At 44.0% G+C, this 23,239-nt stretch overlaps 1 protein-coding gene across 1 annotated transcript; it reads left to right on the top strand.

Annotated features, from left to right (window-relative positions):
* Positions 1–9,663: 9,663 nt before the first annotated feature.
* Positions 9,664–22,610, top strand: LOC133381482 (zinc finger protein 665-like). Its single transcript, XM_061620636.1, has 6 exons — positions 9,664–9,730; positions 13,378–13,965; positions 15,436–15,517; positions 16,608–16,690; positions 16,939–17,065; positions 20,219–22,610. The coding sequence occupies exons 2-6, from the start codon at positions 13,549–13,551 to the stop codon at positions 22,033–22,035; spliced, it is 2,526 nt and encodes an 841-aa protein (XP_061476620.1). The 5' UTR covers positions 9,664–9,730; positions 13,378–13,548; the 3' UTR covers positions 22,036–22,610.
* Positions 22,611–23,239: the final 629 nt, after the last annotated feature.

The raw sequence follows: 23,239 nt of genomic DNA, 5'->3' as shown, positions 1-23,239 counted from the left end.
GCCCCTTCTGGGGTCTGGTCAGCCTCCCCTCCCCCGTTGGGCATTTGGGCGAAGGGGAGTCCCAGAGTTGCGGGGGAGGATGCAGAGGAGGAAGTGTAAGAAAGGGGAGTGAGGAGGAAATTAGGAGACTCCTTATGATTGCAGCCCCTGTTGGTGAAGGCAGAGAAAAGTCTGGAGCCATAGCAAGGGAGAACTTCACCCTGTAAGGAGGTGGCCCATGTTGAGCTGACCCTGTCAGGATCCCCCATCACAACATCCACCATCAGGGAGCAGAGCTTCCTTCCCCCTCCTCTTGAAAATGAATTGTACTTAATGAGATATGCAAATAATGGTGGTAGACTGCAGCTGGGTGGAGAGGTGGGGTGTTTTTATCTGGCTGAGGAATCTGCTTAACAACCGATGGGCGAAGAAAAAAATAGGCAAGGCCTTGGTCCACTGAGTAAAATCTTGGGGGCAGGGATCATATTGCAAATGAATGCTGTTTGATGGGAGTAGTTTTGGGTGGGAAGTGGAGCTTTCCTATACAGAATCAGTGTACCAGACCTCAGTGTGTTGAATGACCAGAACTTGATTCCTAGAGAGGAAGGGAATTTGGGGGGGCTCTGTGTACCCCAAAGCCCCTTCCTGCCAGGATCTTAACTTGAGTGAAAGAAAGTGCTGTTTGCCCCAAGCGCGGCATCGGTGCCTGTGATGTTCCTAAATTAATGTATATATGGTAAGTGTTATTGTTTAGAAGATACATGGTAAGTGGGGTGAAAGAGGAGGGGGAGTGAATGGGCAGTAGAATGCTAGATGATTGGCTGAGTGTTTAAAATGGCTGAACGTATAAAAGGAAGAGGGAGAGTGGAATCTGGGGGGAGAAGAGAAAGAGTGGATTGCTTGGTGGGGTTTGAGAGAGTTGTTTGCCAGGAGAGAGTGGAGAAGGAGGGGGGGTGGAGTTCGGATTAGTATTGAGTAAAACCATATGCTTATGTGCCTTAAGAAATCTTGTTAATCTTGTTAGCTTTGTTATCTTTAATACTTAATTTGGTTTACCAAAGGCCTGATCCTTGGCTGGGGTTTCACAGACCAGAAGGGAGGGTAAGGTAATGACCACGGCTGAAGGGAAACTGTAACAAATGGTGGCAGCGGTGAAGAGAATAACAATACCAGTATTCAGAGTCTCTGGGAATACTAGTATTAGGACGTGACTGGTGGTTGCCTAGCAGGGGGATCTGTTGAGATCTGTGCTATAGCGGGGAGAGAAAAAATAAAATAAAGGACAGTCCGGACTGGTGGAGTCCCTGGTGGTGCCTAGTGACAGGCAGTAGCCATGCGCAGGTAGGAACCTGACAAGGAGAACCAGGGAAGGGCGTCACATGTGGTGGCAGTAACGGTGGGATACGAACAACAGAGAATCCAGATACGAATACTAGAGAATCCCTACCAGTGGTGTGGCAAACAGAAATAACAAAACAAGATTACTTGTGAGAGTGACTGGCAAAGAGTGTGTGGCAAAGAGTGAGTGAACTCAAACACCTTGGCTGAATACATAAAAATGAAAAGAGAGGAGCTGGTGGAGAAGTGCATAACATTCAATTTACCTCACGAGGGTAAAGGGGTAGATGAATTGAGGGTAGCTCTTATAGGATTTGCAACTGCCCAGCAAAAACAACCTGTCAGGGAAGAGACCCCAGAAGGATATTTAAGCAATCCCGCTTATATAGAGTATTTGAGAGAGAAGTTGAGGATGGAAGCTGATGGGAAAGACAAGCAGAGAGAGTTGGAAGCTGAGAGATTGAGGAGGGAGGCTGATGAGAAAGAAAAGCAGCGGGTCTTTGAGGCTGAGGAAAAAGATAAACAGCGAGAGTTAGAAGCTGAGAGATTGAGGATGGAAGGTGCAGAGAAGGAAAAACAGAGTGAGTTGGAAATTGAGAGAATGAGATTGGGGTTTGAGGAGAGGGAGAAGCAACGAGCATTGGATGCTGAATTACAAGTAGAAAAGTTAAAATTTGATAGAGAGAAATTTCACTCTGAGGAGACAAGGAAAGACAGATGGAGCAAAAATAAAAATTACTCCAAAGGACTTTGCTGTCTATGAGCCTGGTCAAGATCCTCAAATTTACCTCAGCACCTTTGAAAAAGCAGCTCAGTTGTGGGGGCTACCTGAAGATAAATACATGCAGTATTTATCAAACCTGATTAAAGGGGAATTGGCTGAGGTATACCAATATTTCCCCTCAGACAGGCCCGTCACCTATGCTGAATTCAAAGAAGCAGTGTTTAAAAGATTCAGACTGGGGCCTGATTATTTTAGAAAGCTTTTCAGAAACTGCCAGATACAGACAGGGAGGTCTTTCGTGGAGCTGGGGGCAAAACTGATGGACATATTTGGGAAATGGCTGACAAGTGCAAAAGCTCAGTCTGTGGAGGAGGTGAAAAACCTCATGATATTGGATCAATTATACCATCAGTTACCACCAGAAATAAGGCTCCTGGTCAAAGACCGTTCCCCTACATCGGTGCAGGAGCCCGTAGAGATGGCGGATCACTTCGCCTCCGACAGAACTGGCTGGGTGGGGAAAACATCAAGAGATTTTAAACCCAGACCATATAACGCTGGCAGAAGGGATGTGGTACCACAGCGAGTGAGTCCTCCAGTAAAATCTGAAGGGCACAGGACACCCCAGAGTGGATCTGTGTACCCTAAAAGTGAGGAGAAATTATGCTACAAATGTGGTAGACCGGGGCACCTACATTTTCAATGTGAGGTTGCCAACCCCATTAGTAATCCTGCTCAGACAAGGGCAGTGAAAACAGAGCCCAAGGCTTTAGAAACAGCGAAAAAGGTTCAGTTCTGCCAGATAAACTGAACAGAAGTAACAGACCTTGATTCAAGTCTGAGAGAGGAAGTGAGTGTACAGGGGGCAAATTATTGGGCATTGCTTGATACTGGTGCCGCTCAGACATTACTGAGGCCAGATTTAATAAAATCTGAGGTAATATTACCTCAGGAAACTGTGACTATCCAAGGAGTGAGGGGTCAACCAGAAAGTTTGCCTGTGGCCCTGGTGGAAATGACTTGGAGAGGCCGAGAGGGCCGATATAAAGTAGGCATTAATGCCCAGCAACAAGAACCAGTAATACTGGGAAGATATGTAATGGGAGCCCGAGGAAAGATCTATGTAGTGACCAGACAGCAAATGGGCAGAGAAAAAGAAGCCATGTTAAGGGGGGCTGAAGCAAACAGGGTGGAAACTGTTAGCGAGCCTCAGGTCGCCATAACAACCACTAGCAGGCCTGCTGAAGGAGACAAACTGTATCAAGTGGTCGCTGATAAGAAAGAAGCAGAGCAATTCAGGGAAGAGCTGCATAAAGATATAAGTTTGAAGCAGATAAAGGAACAAGCTCTGACCCAACAGATTCCTTTCATTGACAAACTGAGGAATCAAGTTGTGTGTGAGAATGGGATTTTATATAGACTGTGGATGCCTGCTGAGAGAAAGGATGAATGTGAACCAGTGAAACAAATGATGGAAGTGGTGAAAGAGAATTTGGGTCAAGCACAGGAGAAGCAACGTTACTGGTATGACAGAACAGCCAGAGAACGTGTGTATGATGTGGGAGATATGGTTATGGCGTTCATACCCAGGAAACATGACAAATTACAGGCTAACTGGGAAGGACCATATACCATCAGAGAAAGGCTTGACACAGTGACGTATGTAATCACCACAGACCAATTAAACAAAAGCAAAGTGGTTCATGTAAATATGTTAAAGCCTTACCATATCAGGGATGTACAGGTGTTGCAAGTTACCTTATTCCCTGAGGGAAGTGGGCCTGAACTTCCAGATTTGGTACAGGAAAGCAAAGACAAAGGAGGGGTAGATCAAGTGGAATGGTCAGAGGAGGTGAAGGAGGAAGTAAAAGAAGAGATTCTGAGAGTTTTGAAAACCTATAGGAATCTCTTTAGCAACAAACCTGGCCGAACCAGTATAGTTATACATTCCATTGATACTGGAGATCATGCCCCAATCAGATCTGTTCCGTACCGTGTGAATGGGAAAGTTTTGAATGAGATCAAAAGGGAGGTGGAAGATATGCTGGAATTAGGAGTGATCAGGGAATCCATCAGTCCCTGGGCCTCAAGTATTGTCCTGGTTCCGAAAAAAGATGGAACGACAAGGTTTTGCATTGATTATCGGCTAATCAATAAAATTACTGTCCCAGATGCGTATCCTATGCCTAGGGTAGACGCAATGTTAGAGTTATTGGGGGCAGCAACCATTATCTCTACACTAGATCTCTGTAAAGGATTTTGGCAAATGGAACTAGACGAGCAATCCAGAGCCAAAACTGCCTTCAGTACACCAGATGGGTTATATGAGTTTGTGACCTTACCCATGGGACTAAGGAACTCACCAAGTTCATTTCAGAGGCTAATCAATACTGAGTTGCGAGGCATGTCAGATTTTGCAGTGGCCTATATCGATGACGTGGCCATTTTTAGCAAGTCGGTGCCTGAGCATGTCCAACACCTGACAACAGTATTGGAGGCCTTAAGAAAAGCAGGCCTCACAATAAAAGCTAAGAAATGCCAGTTTGGACTAAAGGAAGTAATCTATTTAGGACATAAGGTGGGGAGTGGGAAAATCACCCCCTTATGGAGCAAGGTGGAGGCAATACAAGCGTGGCCGATCCCCTTAACCAAAAAACAAGTAAGGGCATTTCTGGGTGTGGCTGGATTTTATAGGAAGTTTGTGAGAAATTTTAGGGAAATAGCAACCCCCTTGCATGAATTAACAAAGAAGAAGTGTTCTGAGCGTGTGGTATGGACGGATGAATGTCAGAAGGCTTTTGATCTACTGAAGCAAGCCTTGTGCCAAGGACCCATATTAATAGCACCAGACTATGAGAAACCATTCATCGTGGCTACAGATGCGTCGGACCTGGCGCTGGGAGTCGTCTTGCTACAGGAGAGAGAAGGCACCAGACATCCAGTGGCGTACCTGAGTCGCAAGCTGACGCCGAGGGAGAAAAACTATTCGTCGGTCCAGAAGGAGTGCCTAGCGGTCGTGTGGGGACTGAACAAGTTGCGCCCATACGTGTGGGGACGAAGATTCACAGTGACTACGGATCATCGGGCCCTGTTATGGTTGCAGACTATGAAAAACCATAACACTATGCTGCAGAGGTGGTCCTGGGCCCTACAGGACTATCAAGTGGACTTCCAGTTCATAAAAGGCAAGGACAATGTACTGGCCGATGGACTTTCCAGGCAAGTGGCTGGGACTGCAGTGACGTGACCAGACTGAGGAACAAAGAAAGACATTTTCCCCATAGAGACTTTTATTTGTTAACGCGACGTATAAATCCTGGAACAGGAATAATACTCTGCCGTTGTTTTAAGGGGGGGGAAATGTGATGTTCCTACATTAATGTATATATGGTAAGTGTTATTGTTTAGAAGATACATGGTAAGTGGAGTGAAAGAGGAGGGGGAGTGAATGGGCAGTAGAATGCTAGATGATTGGCTGAGTGTTTAAAATGGCTGAACGTATAAAAGGAAGAGGGAGAGTGGAATCTGGGGGGAGAAGAGAAAGAGTGGATTGCTTGGTGGGGTTTGAGAGAGTTGTTTGCCAGGAGAGAGTGGAGAAGGAGGGGGGGTGGAGTTCGGATTAGTATTGAGTAAAACCATATGCTTATATGCCTTAAGAAGAAATCTTGTTAATCTTGTTAGCTTTGTTATCTTTAATAAATACTTAATTTGGTTTACCAAAGGCCTGATCCTTGGCTGGGGTTTCACAGACCAGAAGGGAGGGTAAGGTAATGACCACGGCTGAAGGGAAACTGTAACAAATGGTGGCAGCGGTGAAGAGAATAACAATACCAGTATTCAGAGTCTCTGGGAATACTAGTATTAGGACGTGACTGGTGGTTGCCTAGCAGGGGGATCTGTTGAGATCTGTGCTAGAGCGGGGAGAGAAAAAATAAAATAAAGGACAGTCCGGACTGGTGGAGTCCCTGGTGGTGCCTAGTGACAGGCAGTAGCCACGCGCAGGTAGGAACCTGACAGGGAGAACCAGGGAAGGGCGTCACAGTGCCCCCCTCTGAAATCTCATGAATCCCCTTCCCCTTTCTGCATTTGGCTGAAGGGTTTTCCCAGGGCTGCAGGGGAGGGCTCATAGGAGACCTGTTCAGCTGATCCATCCAAATCCGGGAGGGGACCCTTTTCCTTTCCTCTCTTGGCAAGGCCAAGACACCCCACAGTGAGTGAGGAGAGTGAAAGCAGATCTTGAATGCCCCCGTTACTTACTAACTGGTGTTATCACTTGTCATGAGCCAGGCTGGGAGAGGGCGGATAGAGGAGGGCGAAACATGATGAGGAACCCGGAGAGGGAGCAAGCAGAGGGGTGGACTCACAGGGCGACTCAACCCCTGTCTTTGACAGCTCAGCCCCAGACTCCCCTATTGAAGCACCGCCTGGCCCAACTGAACATGCCCATGGCGCCCACACCAGACACTCAGCTTTGCACTTCAGATGTTTCCCAGCTGAGTGCTGCCCAGCTTCCCACAGCCGAACGGACATCTAGCAGCCCCCTTCAGTCGGAGAGGGAAGCTGAGATTAAACCACCTTCACCCTGCGCTGGGAGGCGCTTCAGGTGGGAAGTTCAACAGTTAGAACTGAGGCGGAGCCTTTGTTTACACGTTGAATCCAGGCCTACTTAAACTGACTTGGGGAGGACCCGGATGCCAAGTCAATGTCTTGGAATTGTGAAGCTGTGCTTATTTAGCGCTAGAGCAGAGGAAAGTTCTTAGAAAGAGCAGTTAGTTTAATGAGGCGCACAGCTTCTGTCTATAGCTTTAATAACAAGAGAAAGCACCAGAGCCGTGTCTGTCTGACACCTTCGATTTCAGACATGACATCACTCCTACCTCCTTCCTACCCTCCCCCTGATCTCTGAAAGGCCAAGACACCACTTTAAGTGAGGAGGGATTGAAAGTAGGTCTCTGAACGCCATTACTCACACACTGACTGGTTTCATCACTCTTCCTGGCTGACACACGTGGGCCCATCCAGGCTGGCAACGCCTGGGACGCAGAAGGGATCTTTCAACATTGAATGGAAAGCACTACTCGAGAAGTGGCAACCTTTGAATCAAAGGAATCAACTTCAGCAGAACCCAACTGAAAATAACTGTTGTATTAAAAGGGTAAATAGGTGGAGACCGCAATCCAAATGTTAATGTAACATATTGCCTTTCTGCTCAGACACTGTATCTTGTACCGTACTCTGCTTTATAAGAAAACAATGCTTTGTCTAGAAGGGAGGGTTTAAGAAACCCATTTTCAGAAGAGACCTTTTTTCCTCTGTGCACTACTAAACTACAAGCGAAGCCATTCTAAGCTTATGTAAATGATTTTAGCACACTCTTTGCACATTTTAAGCCATTATTTGGGCTATCCCATCACACTGTGCTGGGTTTGTCTGAGTGCCTGTAGCGCCCAGACGTTATTTTCTGCAAACGCTACTACACAGTAAGTGTTAGTGAATGTTAACAAAGCCCCTTCCCCTCACCCGAAGGGAAAAGTGAAAACTTTGCAAAGAGGCTTTGGGAGGTCTCCTGATTTGCAACAGCTATAGACCAGGGAGTCATGAAGAATTCCACTTACAGTGCAATGCAGAGCAGCCATTATTCAAGGGAAGGTGGTCCGTTCTGATTTACGTAGTTACAGGATTAGATCCATCTCTAGGGGAGATTTGAAACGTGGCAAATGTTCATGCTGCTCACAAGCATTACAGATAAAACAGCACATTCATCCTAAAGATGGAAGGAAATTCAGATTGAACAGTTTCACTAAGTGTCAATCTATTGATGTATGTTATATTTGTACCAACACCATCAACTACGCAATTTATAGATTATATACTCCAGAAGAGGTAAAATATTTCACTAGAGAATTGATCCATATGTCTTGTGACAAAGGCCAAAATCTGCATATTGTGTTACATTTTAGATTTTTGGTTTAAATGGAGTCACTGACAAGTTTAGCTTATCCTACATACAGCATAGGATAAGCCAGTGTGGTGTAGTGGTTAGAGTGTTGGACTAGGACCTGGGAGACCAGGGTTTGAATCCCCACGTAGCCATGAAGCTCACTGGGTGACATTGGGCCAGTCACTGCCTCTCAGTCTCATGAAAACCCTCTTCATAGGGTCGCCATAAGTCGGAATCGACTTGAAGGCAGTACACTTACTTACACACATATACAGTATAACATCTTTTTGAAATTAATGATGATAATCACCCGTAAAAGTATTCTCTTATTTATTATATATCTTGGTCTTTCGGAAAGATGAGTTTATACTGTTGTTCCCTGAGATGAGTGCAAGGGAGATATATGTGCGAAATATTTAATTGTGGTACGTGCTATAATTAGTTATACATTTGCAGCATAAGGATGCTAGATGGTTAATAGTGTATTGTACTTACAGCTATGAAATCACCATCTAAAAGCATCTCTGTATAGAAAAGTATTCTTATCGACTAGAGAAGCACAACAAGGACTTAATTCTTCAAGAGAGAATTGTTATCATTCCTCCCAAGGACAGCTGAGAAAATTAACGGGGGATTGGAAAAGACAACAATACTTGAAACAGATTGTCCTGCTGTTTCTTAATTTGGGCTGTGTAATGTAAGTCTAACTTAAGAAATGGGAATCTTTCAACTTCTAGACCTTTTCAATTTTGAGTTCAATATGGAACCTTTTTACACTTTGGGTCTTGCTAGTGCTTATATGTTGATGGCTAGGTGTTTGACATTGCGCGGCTCAGTGTACAAAGTAAGCAGATGGATTTCGAGTTCCCTTCCTCCTCTTAATTCCCATTCACAGGACCTCCATTGCATCCCATTGAGATTTCAGGACAAGGTCATCCCTCAATACAAGGCATGCTATATAGTGTCTCAGGCTTTCAGAGCATCATTTTAGACTTTATAGCAAAGCCATACGCTGGGCAGGAGTCTCTTGCACTCCAGTGGAGGCGTTTTTTCTTTCTTTCTGTTAAACTGAGTTTAACCTTCTCTAACTGACAAAAGTAGCTGAACTGACTTGGCTTTCCAGTTCCATTCATCTTCCAGATACAGCAACATATATCATCACATCTTCCCTTCTCACACAAGCCAAACCAGTTGGGAGCCTTGTCTGCCAGCCTCCTCATATTTCTATTATCTATATATTTGTCTTGAACCCCCAGGAGGGTCCAAACCCCCAGGAAGGAGCCACAGCTCAGTGGGTAGAGCAGCTGCTTTGCATGCAGAAGGTCCCAGGTTCAATCTCCAAGGACAGACTCCGTGCCTGAAACGCTGGAGAGCTGCTGCCAGCCAGTGCAGATACCACCGAGCTAGATCGACCCCCATGCTCTGACTCAGTACAGGGCAGGAGCTCCGTGTCTTCCTCCATGCTGCGCAACGCCTCTTTCCTTCTTGGCTCCCGCTCTGAGAGATCATCAGGAGGCTTGACTTCGTGAGGGTTAAAGTAAACGAAAGCAGATTCCTAGAAAGGAAAGAGGAGGAGGAGGTGCGGGAGGCTTCAAAGAAAATGCGGCTCCTCTCCCTCTGACGTCACTTCCTGCCGGGCTCTTCCCTTGGAGGAAAGTGGCTCCCTGGTCAAGAGCGCAGTTGGATTCGTCATTAAACGCCAGAAGTAGCAGCAGCGCTGCAGCGTCGGTGGCGCCTTCTGGGGTCTGGTAAGCCCCTTGTCCCTGCTGTGCATTTGGGCGAAGGGGAGTCCCAGGGCTGAGGGGAGGAGCTGCAGGGCGGGGGAGCAAGGAGGGGGCGGGAGACCCCAGATTGGAGCCCCACCCGGTGAAGGCAGAGGAGCGGCTGGAGAGCCCACGATAGCGAGGGAGACCCTCACCCCGTAAGGAGGTGGCCTCTGTTCTGTGACCCTTCAGGATCCCCCGTCAGAACATCCGCCATAATAACAGATACACAAAGCGAATAAAATGGAAGAAAAAAGATAGGCAGGGCCTTGGTACAATGAGTGGAAAGTGGAGCTTCCATATTTAGAAGCAGTATACCAGGCTTAGTGTGTTATATGACCTCAGTTTGATGGCTAGACAGGAGGGGAATCCTGGGGGGGGCTGTATCCCTCAGAGCAAAATCCCCTCTGTTCAAAGTCCCCTTCATTCTCACTTGGTGGTAAGTACCCAAGCCCTGCATGGGTGTCCCCCTCTGAAATCTTGTGAGCATCCTCTGCCTTTACACATTTGGTGGAAAGGTTTTCACAAAGCAGGGCACCCAGGAGGCCTGTTCAGCTGATCCATCCAAATCAGGGAGGAGAGCTACCTCTCCCTCCCCAGCAAGGCCAGGACACCACTTTGAATTAAGGGGCAATTGAAAGTATGCCCATCGACTTCCGGGAAGGGTGACTTAGCCTGTGCCTGCTTTTGAGACGGGCTCCTGCCTCAAAAGAAGCTTATTCAGATATATCAGTCAGTTTTTTCTTTTTTTTTTGACTGATTAAACTTCTCCCGGGTAGGGAGAAACGAAGAGATTAACCTCAAAGCCTATTTTTGTTGGGACGACCAGATCTCATTAATTTATGGGACGAGGTCCAGCCGACGAAGGTGGGACGGATTTTCAACAGCAAGCTCTATCTGTTAAAGCGAACGTTCATCTTATCTTCTAAGAGAGAACGCACTAACAGGCAAGCACCCTTCTTTCTATATTTTTCTTTTACTTGACTTAAATTGTTGCTGTTTAAAAGAGATTTGCCAGATTGATCAGTTTTTGACATCTCACTGGGGAGCCATAACTTCTCTCTGCTACGCACTAATTAATAGCTTATCTCTGTTTTTGTTGCAAAAAGCTGTCCTGGATTTGCATTCTAAAGATATACACAGAAGAGGGATTTCTATTCCAGATTTTTATTTTGAAAAATATTATACTGTTTTGAGACTACTCTCTTTTTGGTCTATTTTATTTTGACGAATCTGTTTCTTGACGATTGCCATTAATTGTTTCGATCCTGGGAACTGCATTTTGTTTACTTAACTATTGGAGAGATAAGGCTGTCTGCTTTGTTTATACTGTGATGTCACCAAGTTTGGAGTATTAACCCAATTGTTGCTGAAATAAGAAGTGGTTTTCCTATATTTTTCTTTTAAAATGGCAATTAAGAAAGTGGCTGAAAATCTGGAAATAACTATGTTTCAGAAAATAATGGATGAGATTGAGATAATGAAAATTGAATTGAGTAAAATGAAGCAGGAGATTAAAGATATAAGGGTCCCTGTGAGAGAGGTGACCCTGGAAGGGGTCCCTGTGAGAGAGGAGACCCCGGAGATTGGAACAGGGGTCCCTGTGAGAGAGGAGACCCTGGAGACTGGAATAGGGGTCCCTGTGAGAGAGGAGATCCCGGAGATTGGAACCAACGTGGAACAGGAACAAGATTTGGAGTCTATGGACTTTAGAAATAAAATCTATTGTTTGGAACTCAATGTTATCTCTGAAGAAATGAATGAAGATTCTAGAGATAAAGTTATCAATGGCATGGATAATCTTCTGGACTGGAATGATGTGATGGAGCCCAATATAGAGAAAATCTATGGAATTAACTGCAGCCATGTGACAATGGAAAAACTTTTAAGAGATGACCCAGTGTATTTTGAAAAAAAGAACAGAGATATGATTTTACAGCAGTATTTCAGCAACCTATTCAGAATGGATGGCAAGAAAATATTTGGGATAGAGGTAATTCCCATCAGACTCTTACTATATGACTATGGCTTTGACAGCAAGATTATTATGGAATACTGATAATGGAAGATTGGATATTGAAATTACTGGACTTAACAAGACTACTGAAGATGGAAGATGGAAAATGGAACTAATAGAGATAATAGAACAATGGCTACTGAAATTATTGAACCTAACAGATTCTGATGTGATGGATTAATTGAAATGTTTATTTTGACTATGGTTATGACAATAAGATTATCATAATTAGTAATGAGATGGATTAATCGATATGCTTATCTGGAAAAAAAAAATTGATAGATATATTTCTTAAAGAATTGAAACCTCTCTTTGACTTTTTGTGGAAAGAATAAAGTAATGTTTATGAGATTTGATGATTAAGTAAGATAACTACTGGAGGAAAGTGATTTTATAATATGACTTAAGAGACAGGATTGTTATATATTATAGACTTATAACTGATTTGATCTTTGACAAATGGGAAGTCAATATTTTACTCTTTATTTTTTATTTTTGTTTTTTCTTTTCTTTTTTTCTTTTTGTTTAACTATTTTTGATTTTGTTTTTTGTCTTTGAATGTTTTATGATTTTGTCTTGTATGTTTTATGAAAATCTGAATAAAAATTATTGAAAAAAAAAAAAAAAAAGAAAGTATGCCCATCAATTCCCCCGTTATTCACACACTGACTGGTGTTATCACATATGTGCCCATCCAGGCAAGTAACCCCTGGGATACAGAAGGGACCTTTAAGTGTGAATAGAAAGTGCTACTGAAAATTGGCAATCTTTTCATGAAAGGAATCAAACTCGGAAGACCCCGACTGAAAGTGAACAACCGTGTCTTATTAAAAGGGTAAACAGGTGAAGAGAGCCTACAGGACAGGGCAGCCCCCACCCACATCCATATCCCATCACTCAATGCCTGCTGAGGTGAAGGTAAAGTCAGTTCTTCCTTAATTTATGATGACAATCCCAAAAATGTAGATTCGTTGCTTTCTTCCACCACATTATACTCAAAGATCTTTCCATTTCCTTATCACAACCAGGTCATAAACTCCAGGAACTGCAGCATTCCAATTTAATTTAATATGCAACAATATAGCTCACGTTTAACTCTGAAGGGGGACAGTTCTGAAGATAAGCAAATCTATCAAGAGATGAAAGGAATAACATATTTCATTCACAATTAAACCAAATTTCTGTATTCCAGGAGAGGCTTGTAAAAGTTCAGAGATAAGTTAGGGAGTATAGGATCTTCTATTGAATTAGACAGTTGTCCCATCTAGCTCAGTATTGTCCGCACTGACTGGCAGAGTCTCTCCAGGATTACAGGCAGGGAGTCTTTCCCAGCCCTACCTGGAGATTCAAAGTGGGACGTTGTGTGTACAAAGCAGCTGCTCTACCACTGAGCTACAGCCTGTCCTCTGAAAGGGTCTCCCCTTTAGCTTGTTTTTAATTAAGAATAAGGGGGTAATGAGGATGACACTAGTCCCTGGGGCCCTTTGGAGCTGCTGTCAGAGATGTGTCAGCCATCCAGAGGCCCATCTTCAAAGGAAGACGTAGGCCCCATCACTGGGTTTTTATCAAAGGTTATATGGTAGAAACAATAATCCTCATATTTGACTATTCTTAGCCAGCACATTTCCTGCTCTGCAAGCCTTCGGCCTGGGCATAGTGATCCCTCTTTGGCTTCGCTCATAGAATAAGTGGACCTGCTCCTTCTGAATGTGTCCTCAGAAGGCAGAAAACTATTCCCAGAAGCAGAGAAGGGATGAGGACCCCGTGAAAGGCCAAGAGATCAAAGATGGAACAGCAAGACCCATTTACCCCTGAAGCAGGGCTTGGCCCTGATGCCATCAAGACTGAGACCCATGCGGAGGAATTCTTGGGGGGAAACGTGCAGAAGATCTTGGGGGAGAACCCCCTCAGCTCAGATGTGCAGCGCCAGCAGTTCCGGTGTTTCCGCTACCAGGCAGCTGAGGGGCCCCGAGAGACTTGCAGCCGACTCCACCTTCTTTGCCGTGAGTGGCTGAAGCCAGAGCGACACACAAAGAACCAGATCCTGGACCTGGTGATCCTGGAGCAGTTCCTGGCTGTCCTGCCCCCAGAGATGGAGAGCTGGGTGAGGGAATGTGGGGCTGAGAGGAGTTCCCAGGCTGTGGCCCTGGCAGAAGGTTTCCTCCTGAGCTGGGCAGAGGACGAGAAGCAGGCAGAGCAGCAGGTGAGAGGGCTTCATGCAGACCAGGGACTGCCAATGTGGTGCCCTCCAGATATTGCTGAAGTAAAACTCCCATCATCCCTGACCATTCCTCATATTGGCTGGGGCTGATGCAGACTGGAGTCCATTTCCATCTGAAGGGCACCATGTTGGCTACCCCGATAGCAAGTATCTCTAAGGGGTTTGCGTCTATCCTTCCTTTTCTATATCAGATACTCCTCTGGGTTTTGCCTCTGTCAGTCCTCTTGATGGAGACATTTTTATTTTCTCCTGTGGGATCTTTGCTCAGGGTCCTTTCAGTAAATTAAAGACACAGGCTTAAAGCAGAAAGGTAGGCCTTTATTAAGTATACAAGCATAGGCAGGGACAGCCCCCAGAAAGTCTGGAAGGAACTGTAAAGAAATGTAGTGTGCACAGATACTTTATAGAGTACAATTACAGCATGTGACAGAAATCAACCAATCCTCCAGGTTTTTCCCTATGTAACATAACAGTTTCTTCCCTCTTGAAATATTTCCAACCAACCAGATAGCTTTATTGAAATGAATGCATGTATATTTATAATCAAGTAGATAACTCCCATCTTATTGTGTAGTTGTCTCCTCAGATTAATATCAATCTGTTCCCCCTTTTCAGATCTCACCATTCTACTGTCATAATTAGTGATGATTTTGTCCTATGCATTCCATTCCCATCATGGTTTCTGATCAGCCAAGCTGGGCAGGAACATCCATAGGACATCCATAACGGCATGTTCCTTTAGACAATACCATGATGCAAGGCCAATTTTGGTTCCTCTTAAAGTGACTGGAGAAGTCTAGGTGAACATTCCGCTCATTACTACACTGCTATAGAGAAAGATTAATTTTATATCAATCACCATACTGTAGCTGAAGGCCACATAATATAATATTAAGAATGATTAGGGAACAAAAAAAGGGAGAAAGGTAAATCTGAGCCTAGCCACTCTCCATCAAACACAGAGGGATGTAGAAGGCAGCCCATCCCAGAATACCCCTTACCTCCAGAACACTCTTAATTATTCTATGAAATACATCATGCCATTATAAAATCTGTATCAAGCTAAAATTCCTATCTCCTTTTCTACCATTATAATTATATAGATTTCCTTTAGCTAAAACCATTGTTCTATAATAGAAGAGATCAGAAACCTCACTCTCAAGATCAAATAGTAAAACAATACCAGATTAATGATCCGTGGTAATGCTTTAGCCATTTTTGGGCACGGAGAGATGTTAAGGAATTTGCAGCAAAGTGAGCTTGACCGTTTTCTACCTTCCCTTCACACAGGTCTGCCTTAATGCCTGTTGTGTGTGAATATAAGGAAAGAAATCCATTTTTCCTTCATCTAGGCCCCAAATTATTTGGGGGCCAGAGTGCTTGGGGGGAGGTTTCTCCTTCACTCTTCTCATCCTGCTCCCCATTATATGAGTTCTTATTATGCTGTTTCAGGAAAAGGGTCTGTGTGCAGAAATAGGAACTGATTTCCCTGAGGCAGAGAGGACTCCATCGGACACCAGGAAGAGGCTTCTGGGTAAGGATGTATGGGTCATATCTTTCTCTGTTTATTTTGACTCCTTTACTCTTGTCTCCGAGAGCCAATGTGTAGTGGTTAAGGTGTTGGACTATGGCCTGGGAGACCAGGGTTCAAGTCCCCACAATGCCTTGAAGCTCACTGGGTGACCATGGGCCAATCACTCCCTCTCAGGCCCAGAGGAATGCAATCGTAAACCTCCTATTCATAGGGCCACCATAAGTTGGAAACAACTGGAAGGAAGTCCATTTCCATTTTCCACTCTTGTCTCCAGCCTTTTCCACAGCTCAGAAATGCTCCTACTTACATCATGATTGTTTTACATGGGAATCATCATTTGATTTCTGGCCTAGAGCTCAAATGAGATATTTTATCACACAACTGAAACATAAATTGTGCATAAATACCTGAAACACACTCAGCTGATAAGACCCTCATGCAGTTAGACCTATATATTTTAACCTCTGAGAATAGCATACTGTATATTACAGGCTTTGGGGCCCATTTTCTATCTCACAGGGGATGGAATCATGTCAGCAAGACCCCTTTCTGGTAAGGATGAATGGGCCGTATCTCCATTTGGTCTGTCTCTGTTGATGTTGACTCCTTTACTCTTGTCTCCGAGAGCCAGTGTGGTGTAGTGGTTAAGGTGTTGGACTACGACCTAGGAGACCAGGGTTCAAATCCCCACACCGCCATGAAGCTCACTGGGTGACCTTGGGGCAGTCACTGCCTCTCAGCCCCAGAGGAAGGCAATCGTAAACCTCCTCTGAATACCTCTTACCATAAAAACCTTATTCATATGGTCGCTATATGTCGGAAACAACATTTTCCATGCTCGTCTCCAGCTTTTTCCACAGCTCAGAAATGCTCACACTTACATCATGATTTTTTACGTGGGAACCATCACTTTGATTTCTGGCTTAGAGCTCAAATGAGGAGATGTTTTATCGCACAACAGAAACATAAATTGTGAATAAATACCTCACTCAGCTGATAAGACCCTCATGCAGTTAGACACATATATTTTAACCTCTGAGAATAGCGTACTGTATATTACAGGCTTTTGGGCCCATTTTCTTTTTCACAGGTAATGGAATGATGTCAGTGAGACCTAATAAGTCATCTCCCCTTTCTGGTGGAGGAGAAGCTCTTGTTATCGCCCCATATCAGGTAGGGGAAAGACTCGGAAGTGGGAGAGCCTGGGGGCAGCCTGGGTGCCTCTCTGTCCATGGGTCTGAATGAATTTTCCTCCTTTGCGTCTCCCAAAGCCATCCTCAACAAAAGCTGTGAATTCCATTTAAGAAGGTTTCTGTCCTTAGAACAATGACCAGCCACCTCGCCTTAACTATGTTTTCCATGTAGGTAACAGATAATCTTTTTGCTTCCTGTGAAGACAAAATGTATTGTTTCTCTTTTAGGATCCAGTGTCTTTGGAGGATGTGGCTGTGAATTTCACGGAAGAGGAGTGGGCTTTGCTGAATCCTGACCAGAGAGCTCTGCATAGCGAAGTCATGGAGGAGATTTGTGGGACTTTGTCCTGTCTTGGTAAGGCCCCCTGTTCAGACGTAACTTGTTTTCTTGTTGTTGTTATGTGCCTTCAAGTCGATTACAACTTATGGCGACCCTATGAATCAGTGACCTCCAATAGCATCATCAACCACCCTGTTCAGATCTTGTAAGGGCAGGTCTGTGGCTTCCTTTCTGGAATCAATCCATCTCTTGTTCGGCCTTCCTTTTTTTCTGCTCCCTTCTGTTTTTCCCAGCATTATTGTCTTTTCTAGTGAATCATGTCTTCTCATGATGTGTCCAAAGTATGATAACCTCAGTTTCATCATTTTAGCTTCTAGTGACAGTTCTAATTAGTTCTAACACCCAATTATTTACCTTTTTCGTGGTCCATGGTATGCACAAAGCTTTCCTCCAACACCACATTTCAAATGAGTTGATCTTTCTCTTATCTGCTATCAGTTTTGTAACTTTCGAACTTTCACATCCATACATAGAGATTGGGGATACAGTGGTTTGAATGATCCTGACTTTACTGTTCAATGATACATCTTTGCATTTGAGGACCTTTTCTAGTTCTCTCCTAGCTGCCCTCCCCAGTCCTAGCCGCTTTCTGATTTCTTGACTATTGTCTCCATTTTGGTTAATGACTGTGCCAAGGTATTGCTAATCCTTGACAAGTTAATTGTCCTCATTGTCAACTTTAAAGTACATAAATCTTCTGTTGTCATTATTTTGGTCGTTTTGACATTCAGCTGTAGTCCTGCTTTTGTGCTTTCCTCTTCAACTTTCATCAGCATTGGTTTCAAATCATTACTGGTTTCTGCTAGTAGTATGGTATCGTCTGCATATCTTAAATTATTTATATTTCTCCCTCCAATTTTCACACCTCCTTCATCTTGGTCCAATCCTGCTTTCCGTATGATATGTTCTGCATATAGGTTAAACAAATAGGGTGATAAAATACACCCCTGTCTCACATCCTTTCTGATTGGGAACCAGTCGGTTTCTCCATATTCTGTCCTTACAGTAGCCTCTTGTCCAGTGTATAGGATGTGCATCAGGACAGTCAGATGCTGTGGCACCCCCATTTCTTTTAAAGCATTCCATAGTTTTTCATGATCTACACAATCAAAGCTGTAATCTATAAAGCACAGGGTGATTTTCTTCTGAAATTCCTTGCTCCGTTCCATTATCCAACGTATGTTTGAGATGTGATCTCTGGTGCCTCTTCCCTTTCTAAATCCAGCTTGGACGTCTGGCATTTCTCGCTCCATATATGGGAAGAGTCTTTGTTGTAGAATCTTCAGCATTACTTTACTTGCATGGGATATTAAGGCAATAGTTCGATAATTACTGCATTCCCTGGGATCCCCTCTCTTTGGAATTGGGATGTATATGGAACGCTTCCAGTCTGTGGGCCATTGTTTAATTTTCCATACTTGTTGACAAATGTTTGTTAAAATTTGGAAAGATTCAGTCTCAGTAGTTTGTAGCAACTCTATTGGTATCATCTATTCCTGGTGATTTGTTTCTTCCAAGTATTTGAAGAGCAGCTTTCACCTCACATTCTATAATTTCTGGTTCTTCATCATAAGGTTGCTCCATGTAATTTGTTATGTACCTTCAAGTCGATTACGACTTATGGCGACCCTATGAATCAACGACCTCCAGTAGCATCTGTTATAAACCACGGTGTTCGGATCTTGTAAGGTCAGGTCTGTGGCTTCGTTTCTGGAATCAATCCTATATCTTCTTTGGCCTTCCTCTTTTTCTACTCCCTTCTGTTTTTCCCAGCATTATTGTCTTTTCTAGTGAATCATGTCTTCTCATGATGTGTCCAAAGTATGATAACCTCAGTTTCATCCTTTTAGCTTCTAATGGTAGTTCTGGTTTAATTTCTTCTAACACCCAATTATTTGTCTTTTTTGTGGTCCATGGTATCGGTCGTAATATCTGTTTTCAAATTCCATATTTCTATATTTAATGCACCCGAATATTCTGATGTACTGCCACCTACTTCAACTGGGATTCTTAATCTTCTCCAGATAAACTTATATGACAGCCATCTATTCTATCTGAACACAGATCTCTAGTTATGCCCTTCTAAAATGATGGTCCAATTCAGTGGAATTTCTCACTAAAAGTTTTCCCCAACTGCTAAAACAGCATAGCTGAGCTCCATTTGAGTTTCTAATATAGCCCACTAGGTGCAACATTTGGCATTTTGGGCTTTGGGAGGACACATCCAAAGCTCCCCTCTTAGTTCATCCTTTTTCCTAGACCTGGAGCAGAGTGGTGGCAGTGCATCCTACTCTTTGGGGGAGAGGAGGACTGTTTTAAGACTGGGGTAGCCATCATGGTGTACGCCACAGATTGCTGGACTCTCACTCCATAAGCAGTGACCATAGTCCACGCTGATTGGGGCTCATGGGAATGGGATTCCAACAAGCTTTGGAGAGCACCATGTTGTTATAGGGAAAGGGACTCAGACGGTAAGAAAAGCCTTCCCTATATCTGCACATTTCCTATATTTCAACACTTGAAGTCCATTTCTTCTAGACTAATACAAGATTTCCTATCTCCTTTTTTTTGAGGGGGGAGGAGGAACCCTTGTAGGAAAAGGGACTTGGATGCTGCAGAGGCACCCCTCCCGCAATTTGTCCACAGATGAGTGTGTGTGTTTGTGTACATGCCCTCCTACCCATATTTTTTCACAGTTCCTAAATTTCAGCATTTCAATCCCTCTTCTTGCACCCTAGTAGAATATCATAGAATAGTAGAATTGGAAGGTGCCTATCAGGCCAACAAGTCCAACCCGCTGCTCAATGCAGGAATCCAAATCAAATCAATTTTTTCTCACTTCACTTGCTCCAAAGAGTTCCAAAGAGAATATCTGTGGTTGTTTTACTTATCTGTACAACTTTGTAGGCTAGGCCGAATGAGAGTGATTGGCCCAGGACCACCCAATGGGATTAACCTCTGACTGGGAGCTGAACCCAGATCACCGTGGTCCAAATCCAACAATCCGTATCACTCCAATTGTCAGTGAATGCCAGAAAACAGAGACTGTTCAACCGGGAGAAAGATCCGTCTTTCATCTAAGTCCTGTCAATTCTTCCTTTATCACAAAAGTTATTTGGGATTGTTCAGTGATTTGAGGATCCATTTCTTCCCTCATGGTCTTATCAGGTTCTCTCTTCTTTGCAGAAGATGATGAGTGGAAAGCCAAGAGGAAGGGAGAACTTTGTGGGAAAGAGAGACAGGAAAGAGACACATCTGCAAACAGGGAAGAGCAGAGAAGGAATCCTGAAGCAGAAGAGAAAATGAGGAAAAAATCTTGTGCTTCTTACGGCAGTGGCTACCATAAAACTGCCATCCAAGAAAAAACTGATCAAAGAATGAGAAGAAATAAATATTTTCATTGTTCGAAAAGTCTCAATTCTAAAAAAAAGTGTAAAGCCCACTACAAAAACCAGAAAAGGGAGAAAGCATATCAATGTTTGGAATGTGAAAGGAGGTTTAGCTGCAAGGCAAGTCTCATTTTGCATCAAAGAATGCACACTGGTGAGAAACCATATAAGTGCTTGGAATGTGGAAAGAGTTTCCGCTGGAAACACTTACTCACTGCCCACCAAAAAATTCACACCGGGCAGAAACCATATAAATGCCTAGATTGTGGAAAGAGCTTCCGTCAGAAGAGAAATCTGACTTGCCATCAAAGAATTCACACTGGAGAGAAACCATATAAGTGCTTGGAATGTGGAAAGAGCTTTCGTCGGAAGACACATCTGACTTGCCATCAAAGAATTCACACGGGGGAGAAACCTTTTAAGTGCTTGGAATGTGGAAAGAGCTTCCATCAGAAGATACATCTGACTTTCCATCAAAGAATTCACACGGGGGAGAAACCTTTTAAGTGCTTGGAATGTGGAAACAGCTTCCATCAGAAGATACATCTGACTTTCCATCAAAGAATTCACACAGGGGAGAAACCTTTTAAGTGCTTGGAATGTGGAAAGAGCTTCAGCAGGAAACAAGCACTCACTTTCCATCAGAGAACTCTCACTGGGGAAAAACCATATAAGTGCTTAGAATGTGGAAAGAGCTTCAGTAGGAAAAACCAACTCACTGCCCATCAAAGAATTCACACTGGGGAGAAACTGTATAAATGCTTGGAATGTGGAAAGAGCTTCAGATGGAAATGTCTACTCACTTCCCATCAAAGAATTCACACTAGGGAGAAACCATATAAGTGCTTAAAATGTGGAAAGAGCTTCAGTTGGAAAGAGCAACTGACTGTCCATCAAAGAATTCACACTGGGGAGAAACCGTATAAATGCTTGAAATGTGGAAAGAGCTTCACTAGATTTTCGTCTCTCACTTTGCATCAAAGAATTCACACTGGGGAGAAACCATACAAGTGCTTAGAATGTGGAAAGAGCTTCAGTAGGAAACAGCAACTCACTGCCCATCAAAGAATTCACACTGGGGAGAAACCATATAAGTGCTTACAATGTGGAAAGAGCTTCAGTTGGAAAGAGCAACTCACTGCCCATCAAAGAATTCACACTGGGGAGAAACCATATAAGTGCTTAGAATGTGGAAAGAGCTTCAGTTGGAAAGACCAACTCACTGCCCATCAAAGAATTCACACTAGGGAGAAACCATATAAGTGCTTAGAATGTGGAAAGAGCTTCAGTAGGAAACAGCAACTCACTGCCCATCAAAGTATCCACACTGGGGAGAAACCATATAAGTGCTTAGAATGTGGAAAGACCTTCCGCAGGAAACAAGCACTCACTGCCCATCAAAGTATCCACACTGGGGAGAAACCATATAAGTGCTTAGAATGTGGAAAGAGCTTCAGTAGGAAACAGCAACTCACTGCTCATCAAAGTATTCACACTGGGGAGAAGCCATATGAATGCCTGGAATGTGGAAAGGGCTTTACTAGAAATTCCTCTCTCACTTTGCATCAAAGAATTCACAGAGGGGAGAAACCATAGAACTGCTTGGAACATGGAAAGAGCTTCAGAAGTAGCACAAGTCTTTATTGTCATGAAAGATTTCAGAAATGGGGAAACCATATTATGAGTGTAGAACAAGGGGTGGCTGACCTGTTGCCTGTGAGTGTTTTGGAGGCCTGCGGAGACCGTCAGTAGCGTCCCCCAACGCCCGTGCACTGTGGGATGTTAGAGAAGAGATCCTGGCCTTCCTCTGTGTGATCTTTTCAGGTGACACTGCCCTCACCCAGAACCCATCCCCCCTTTCTTTGTAGAGTGAATTCTGATTTTCCCAATCTTGGGAAAATCCTAAAATAAAAATACAAATTCCATCCGCTGCTCCCTGGTTGGTGCTGCTGGTTGCATTCTCTTTAGCTGAGGTGGAACCAAAAAGAGCTGTGAACTATTAATATGAAGGGGCCTGAGTTTGTCATGTCCATTAATTTTAAAGGATCCACTCTGAGGTGGAAGTTGGGTGCAACCCACATATTAGTTTTATGACTCTTTTGTGCAAATCTGTTATTTTGAAAACCTTGTATTTTTTAACAAAATAAATTCATGCCCACAATGGACCTCAAGTTTCAAGACCTTATGGTGGTCAGGGAAGAAGTACTAATGAAGGGGAGAGAACAACACTCAGGGTTGAATACATCCCATCAAGCACAACCCAGTAATGTGGAGGGAGAAGATACTTTGGACACCTAAGCGCCTGGGCCTTCAACAGGTAGGACAAAAGGGTCTGTTTCTAGAAGGACCAGCAGGTAGCCAAGACAGCTTTCATTGTTTTAAAGAAGTAAGTTTGTATGTGGTTTAGGGAAAAAAAGATAGCCTTGTGCTGAACGCCCCTGTCGTTTCAGGTTTTTAAGTAGCTAAGGAGTAAAGTCACTCCAGAGAGAGAGAGGAGACCAGGCTGGGTCTTGGGAGGGGCCCACACTGCTGAACAGCTGCTGCCACTGCCCCACTCACAGCAAGCAAGCTGACCCTGTAAGGATGAGCAGAGGAAGAAGGCCTCTCAACCCACCCACAACAGTGGAGTAGTTGTCATGGGCTGCGCAGAGTCATCGTCCCTTTCTTTTTGGGGATGTGCATCCCACCCGGGTCCCTCTGTTTCCGCAGCCGACTGCATGACTTTCAAAAGGCCTCTTTCCCCCTCACTGTTGCCACCTGCACAGAACTGCTTGCGAGTGCCTGTAGCACCAACAGCGGC

This window comes from Rhineura floridana, chromosome 3 (assembly GCF_030035675.1).
Source record: "Rhineura floridana isolate rRhiFlo1 chromosome 3, rRhiFlo1.hap2, whole genome shotgun sequence".
NCBI classification, from domain to species: Eukaryota; Metazoa; Chordata; class Lepidosauria; order Squamata; family Rhineuridae; genus Rhineura; species Rhineura floridana.
Note: the sequence above shows the minus strand (reverse complement) of the source record. Positions and strands in the feature narration are given on the sequence as shown.